This window comes from Lucilia cuprina, chromosome X (genome assembly GCF_022045245.1).
Source record: "Lucilia cuprina isolate Lc7/37 chromosome X, ASM2204524v1, whole genome shotgun sequence".
NCBI classification, from domain to species: domain Eukaryota; kingdom Metazoa; phylum Arthropoda; class Insecta; order Diptera; family Calliphoridae; genus Lucilia; species Lucilia cuprina.
Genome location: NC_060949.1, coordinates 14,213,676 through 14,220,887, shown reverse-complemented (window position 1 = coordinate 14,220,887; position 7,212 = coordinate 14,213,676). Strand labels below are relative to the sequence as shown.

Here is a 7,212-nt window from a genome sequence, read left to right as displayed (position 1 = left end):
TAAGTATGTAGAGGATGGATTAAGTGAGAACCTATAAAAGGGGACTTTGGTACTTTTTCGTTCTTCAAAAGGTACTTTTTGGATTTTTTGTATAATATTGAACCTAGAAACATGAAATTAAGCATGTAGAGCCCAGAGTAAATGAGAATCTATAAAAGGAGACTTTTGTACTGTTTCGTCTACAAAAGATACTTTTGAGTTTTCTATAAAAATTAACCTAGAAACATGAAACTAAGCATGTAGACCCGGAGTAAATGAGAATCTATAAAAGGGGACTTTTCGTTTATCAAAAGGTACTTTTTGTATTTTTTATAATATTGAACCTAGAAAAATGAAATTAAGTATGTAGAGTCTGGATTAAGTGAGAACATATAAAAGGGGACTTTTTGAAACCTTTTCGTTCTTCAAAAGGTACTTTTGGATTTTTGTATAATATTGAACCTAGAAACGTGAAATTAAGCATGTAGAGCCGGATTAAGTGAGAAACTATAAAAGGGGGACTTTTTGGTACTTTTTCGGTCTTCAAAAGGTACTTTTTATGTTTTTTATAATATTGATCCTAGAAACATGAAATTAAGCATGTAGAGCACGTAGAAAATGAGAATCTGTAAAAGCGGACTTTTTGGTACTTTTTCGTTCCACAAAAGGTACTTTTTGAGTTTTCTATAAAATTTAACCTAGAAAAATGAAATTAAGCATAGAGGATGGATAAGTGAGAACCTATAAAAGGTACTTTTGGTAGTTTTTCGGTTCTTCAAAAGGTACTTTTTGGATTTTTGTATAATATTGAACCTAGAAAACATGAAATAAGCATGTAGAGCCCGGAGTAAATGAAATATATAAAAGAGACTTTTTGGTACTGTTTCGTTCTACAAAAGGTACTTTTATATGAGAATCTATATAAGGGGGTCTTTTGGGTATTTTTTCGTTCTTCAAAAGGTACTTTTTGAATTTCCTATAATATTGAACCTAGAAACATGAAATTAAGTATGTAGAGGATGGATTAAGTGAGAACCTATAAAAGGGGACTTTTGGTACTTTTTCGTTCTTCAAAAGGTACTTTTTTGGATTTTTGTATAATATTGAACCTAGAAACGTGAAATTAAGCATGTAGAGCCCGGATTAAGTGAGGACCTATAAAAGGAGACTTTTTGGTTTTTTTCGTTCTTTAAAAAGGTACATTTTGAATTGTCTATAATATTGAACCTAGAAACATGAAAAAATATCTGGTGTTGAGACAGATGATTGATTATTATATTCTGAAATCAACGATGGTGAAGTTGTTTCAGATGATACTGACAATCTTATATTTCTATTGACTGGTAAAATCGACGTTTCTGACGATGGTCGAGAATATGAGCAGTTTGGACCAGCTTCTGCCTCTGCGTCTTGGAGTGATGCCTGACGGAGTATTTGTTGAATATTCCATACTGTATCTTTTTGTATTTTTTTATTTTTGATCTGGTTTATTTCATAAACAACCAAGCCAATCATAACAAGTTTTATCCTGTAATTTATTTACAAACAAACTTTTAACATTATCAAAGCGTTCTTCCAATTTAAGGTTTTTTTCTGAAAAAAGATTATACATAATTGAATTAGAATCATATTAAAATCTTTCTTTAATTTGTCTTTGAAGAAAAATCTTTCTAAAATTAATGAAATATTTTTAACTTTTTTTAACAGTTTCTGGCCACTAAATCTGATTGGCAAAATATTGCCGATAATTTTGCCATAAAGTGGCAATTTCCTAACTGCTTGGGTGCATTAGATGGTAAGCACATCACTTTTCAAGCACTCCCCAAAGATGGATCATTTTTTGTAGCTCTTCGACTCCGTTTACTACTGCCACTGAGAAAAATTCTGGAAAGGGAGCAGCACAGTCTATACGACAAGCTTTTGAAGAATATTTTAACAATGAAGGAAAACTTAACTAGCAAGAAAATAAATTGTAATAGATATTAAATAATAACTAGACTTTATACATAAAGAAAATCTACATTTTTTAAATTAATAAAAATATCCGTGTGTTATTATTTTTTAAAAACTGAAGACATACAAACACACTTTCATTATATATACCAATCTATAGAATAGTCAATTAACAAATTAATAGAATAGTCCATTGACTAATCAGTAGAATAATCGATACACTAATCAATAGAATAGTCAATATACCAATTCATAAAATAGTAAAATAATCCATACACTATAAAATATAATAGTCAATAAACCAATCAATAGAGTAATCAATTATTAGAATAGTCAATTGACAAATCAATAGATTCTATTGGTCAATTGACTCTTCCATGGATTGGTCAATTGACTATTTTATGGATTGGTCAATTGACTATTTGATTGCTCTATTGATTGGTGTATTGACTATTCTATTGTATAGTGTATGGATTATTCTACTGTTTAGTCAATGGACAATTCTATTAATTGACTATTTTATGAATTGGTTAATTGACTATTTGATTGCTCTATTGATTGGTATATTGACTATTCTACTGATTGGTCAATAGACCATTCTATTGACTATTCTATTAATTGATTACTCTATTGATCGGTGTATTGATTATTATATTGTTAGTGTATCGATTATTCTACTGATTAGTAAATGAACTATTTTATGAATTGGTCAGTTGACTATTCTATTGATTAATCAATTAACAAATCTATAGACTAGTCCATAGATTAGCCTGACTAGTCAGAAGCCTATGAAACTAACAAGACACAGACTAATCAATATCAGTTGAGTTGCCAGCATACAAAATAGGACAATGTTTTCACTCTGGAAATGGCTCAAGTCAACCAAAAACTCATTGGACAAATATTATTAATAAATAAATATTCATTATTTATAAAGTTTCCAAGTTATTGTTTATAAAACATCCATTAACAACATCATTTTGCATCTGGCAACGCGACTGAAGTGCAACCGAGATACATAACACCGTCCGACAAAAAGAGAAAAAATTCGATAGACACGAACCGGATGATATACTTCTAATACTATAAATTTAAAGAAGAATATCTGCGTTTTTAGTTTTTCACCTCGTGATCCTGTGTCCTTTAAAAAAGACTTCGAAGTTTTAAAAAGTACATTTTTCGAAAAATTTGATGTCAAGTGAACAAGAAGAGTTGTAAAATATTTTGTATTATTTTTATTTTATACCGTCAGGAAAAAATCTGTCAAAAAAGTCTTTTACAATTTTTGTCCCTTAAAATCTATTTAAATTTTTAATGTTATTTTTATCCAAAAAAATTTTAAAGAAATTTTTTACATCTTTTGATCTTGATAGAATAAAAGTAACACAAAATATTTTACAACTCTCCCAGTTAGCTAGACATCAAATTTTGCATTGTTTGATCAGAGGAAGTATTTTAAAATATTTTTTGAAAAATGTATTTTTCCTTTAAAAATGTCACAGGATAGTAAATGAAAACTAAAAACGCAGTTTTTCTCCACTAAATTTATAGTTTTAGATGTATATCACGGTGTAATCGGCCCATAAATATTATATTTAAACATTAATACTGACAAAATTAAATTCCGATCGAAAGTTGAATCATTTTTTATATTTTTCTTCTTAAAATAGGAAAACTTTTTTAGAATGAAACCATTTAAACTATCAAAGAGGAATGAAAATTTGTTTAATTTGATGGTATTTTTAATGTTTGAATCAACTTTCGATCGGAATGCAATTCTGTGACATGTCCAAATATAATAATATTGAAACTTACTCTTTTATAACTAGTGGATTGATGTTGAGATTCAGGTTCCGACTCCTGACTCCTGGTGGCATCATCCTCTATAACAATTATGGAATTGCTATTATTTGCCTTAAAAACGATGGTAAAAAATATAAATATTTATTGAATGGTTTCCATCAGCATCATCATATACTTACCTGGGTAATGTTTGATTGTGATTTTCTAATGTTGCAATGCGACCTTAGAAACTCCAATTGATTAAAACACCAAAGTTTGGGTTCATATAAGTCTTCTACCCCAACACCACTTCTTTTGCTGCTGCACATTTCGCGTATTTCTTTAAAGTGTGATTTTTTTAATATCCTCCACTGTAATGTCTTTTTTTATTTTTTTTAATTCTTGGCATATATCAAACAATGAGTTGGATCTTTTAACTCGGTTTAAATAAGCCGGATCCTGTACAACGTAAGGGTTTTTTATTATAAATAGTTCTACCAGCTCGTTCGTCCACATTTTCAATAATTAAATATTTTTGTTTTTTATTTATTTCTTTTTTTGTTTTAAACATGTATTAATGAAAAAATATAATTTTTATAGCACTGCTGTTTACACTTCCACAAATGAAAAGTAATAAAACATAATAAGAAGAATACGAATGAGGACAAAAGAAATGTCAAAAACAAACATGAAAATCCCAAATCATGTTTCTTTTCTTACCCCCCATTCTTCTCTACACCACTCACCAACAATTATCGACAAACATGAAAACAGACGTCTGGGCAAACATGAAAAAAAATCATCGTGTAAATTGGGTGAAAGATTTCATACAATTACCTATATACCGGTACCTTTAAAATCAAACTGATATAATTTTAGTTACAATTCATTTTTATACCCTTCACCTTCGTGAGAAGGGTATATATAAGTTTGTCATTCCGTTTGTAATTTCTATAATATAATTTTCCGACCCTATAAAGGATATATATTCTGGATCCTTATAGATAGCGGAGTCGATTAAGCCATGTCCATCTGTCTGTTGAAATCAATTTTTAGAGGACCCCAGATATCGGCGATATCCGAATCTTCAATAATTCTATTAGACATGCTTTCGAGAAGATCGCTATTTAAAATCAGCAAAATCGGTCGGTAAATAACGGAGATATGAGCAAAAATCCGAGACAACCTCTGAAAATTTTATCAAAAAATTGTTATAAAAGCAACAAAAACACTGTATATAGAAGAAGATGTACACGTGTGTGTGTAGATGTATTTGGTTTTATTCAGCTGTGTATTTTTTTGTATGTTTGGAATCCAAACATACAAAAAATACACAGCAAAAAATATGATTTGCATTTTTTGTTAAAATAAAATAATTTTCCCTTTTGTTTTGCAAATATATTTTTTAATGAATAGAAAAAAGTATTTAAAACGTTTTCAATTATGTGAGAGTAGATTGTGAGTTATTGTACAATAATTTGTATGCGAATAATGTAAGTTTGAAATTTAAAACTAACACAAATTTTTTCCAAGTGCTTTTAAAAACAATTGTTTTTACGATAAACAAAAACAAAATCTAGGTCTCGTCAATGTTTACCAGCAATGAATCAGAGTTCGAAGTCGACCGGCTTCGAGTCGGAGCTTAGCCTCCGCCGCCGAACTATATTAATTTGCTTGAGCCGCCGCCGAAACATTCGGCTTAAGTCGACTCAAATTTTTTAATGTTTTTATTAACTAGACTGTAAGATCAATTATGCTTAAAATACACTATGGTGAAGGGTATATAAGATTCGGCACAGCCGAATATAGCACTCTTACTTATTATAATATATATTAAAAATATAAATAAATTTACCAACAAAGACTTTAATGTTTAAAGTAAAACAAGTAGAAAAGTATAGTCGGACATGGCCGACCATATAATATCCTACACCATGAGTATATTTTTAAAATTTTAACTTTTTATAAAATTTTTATATTTTATAAAGAAACTTTTATGTTGAATATTACCATAATTCCAAAATATTTAAGCACTTTATTGATAAAAACCCTAAATTTTCTAAATGAGGCTTTATATGGGTCAAATATGGGCCGATCCTCGGTAAATTTGGGAAAAGGATATATTATAAATAACAGTTAGTTTTGTTGAGTTTCATTGCAATACAAATGGTTACAAGTCAATTTTAGACGTTTAAGACATTTTTTTGAAGGGGGGTTTGTATGGGGGCTAGGGTCAAATAAGGGCCGATCCTTACGAAAGTCTGCATTGTCATTTATGCTTATATAAAACTTATTTGTGCCAATTTTTAGAGAGATAAAAGAATATTTGATGTAATTATGACATAAAAAGTTCAAATCGGGAGGTACGGTTGTATGGGGGTGAAATAATGAACCGATTTCAACCATTTTCAATAGGCTTCGTTCCTGTGTCTAAAAACATGCTTGGTCCAAATTTCATCAAATTATCTTGAAAATTGGCGCCTGTACCTTGCGCACAAGTTTTACATGAGCGTTTTATCGTGAGCGTGTTTTACACAGACAAACGGACATAGCTAAATCGACTCAGAATTTGATAAGGACCCAGAATATGTATACTTTGTTGGGTCTCAGATGAATATTTCTTGCTGTTACACACGGAATGACAAGGTTATATATACCCTCTATCACCATTGATGTGGAGTGGAGGGTATAATATATGTATATAATACTTTAGTATTATTGTCTAATTTTATTAATTTTGAAAATCTATAAGTTTTTATTATTTATTTATACACCTTTAAGAAGTCATGAATAATCGAAACTTATAAATTTTTATTAAAATTGATGAAATTAAAATATAATAAATTGAATATTTGAAAATAGTTTTTATCAGACGTTGATCGGAATAGTCACTTCATTTTCTTATACTTGATCAGCGTTTGGTACGAACATTTTATCAGACATTTATTCGACCTTTCTTATATTTAATCAGACTTTTATACGAACTGTCTATCAGACATTTCTCAGACTTTCTTATATTTAATCAAAGTTTCGTACGAAATGTCTAAAGAATGTCAGATATTTGTCCGACTTTAATCAGATTTGTCGAAAATTCCTTCAGAATATCCAAAGGAATTTATATCAGATTTCGTAACGAATTCTGATCGAAAACTCTGCACATTTGTCCGAATTTCCGGAGACAAGGAGTTCCGAATTCCTAGCAACCTTTCATACGATTTTCGTAACGAATTCTGACGAAATCGGCAACTTGTGCAGATTGTCCGTACTAATTCGCAAAAATTGTTTGGTGGGCAGCTTCTTCAAAATTTGATGAACTTTCTTTTACATAAAACCAGCAAAATTCAAAATTACTATGTGTAAAAAATCAAAGTAGAAGAATTTGCTACTTCCTAACAAACACCTTGTAGGTCACTATTAATCAGTATTTTACTAAATTTCTATTTAGAAATTAACAAATTTTGCAAAAAAAAAAATTGTATTAAAAATTATTGTAATATA

At 29.5% G+C, this 7,212-nt stretch overlaps 1 protein-coding gene across 2 annotated transcripts; it reads right to left on the bottom strand.

Annotated features, from left to right (window-relative positions):
• Positions 1-1,230: 1,230 nt before the first annotated feature.
• On the bottom strand, positions 1,231-4,644 carry LOC124421010. 2 transcript variants are annotated; one of them, XM_046955730.1, is made up of 3 exons: positions 3,915-4,644; positions 3,748-3,846; positions 1,231-1,572 (listed from the first exon to the last, which is right to left on the bottom strand). In XM_046955730.1, exons 1-3 carry the CDS (start codon positions 4,041-4,043, stop codon positions 1,519-1,521), a joined length of 282 nt encoding a protein of 93 aa, XP_046811686.1. In that variant the 5' UTR covers positions 4,044-4,644; the 3' UTR covers positions 1,231-1,518. The 2 variants fall into 2 exon arrangements, with proteins under 2 accessions (XP_046811686.1, XP_046811641.1); XM_046955685.1 differs by lacking the exon at positions 1,231-1,572 and having other exon boundaries at positions 3,416-3,846.
• Between the last annotated feature and the right edge of the window lie 2,568 nt (positions 4,645-7,212).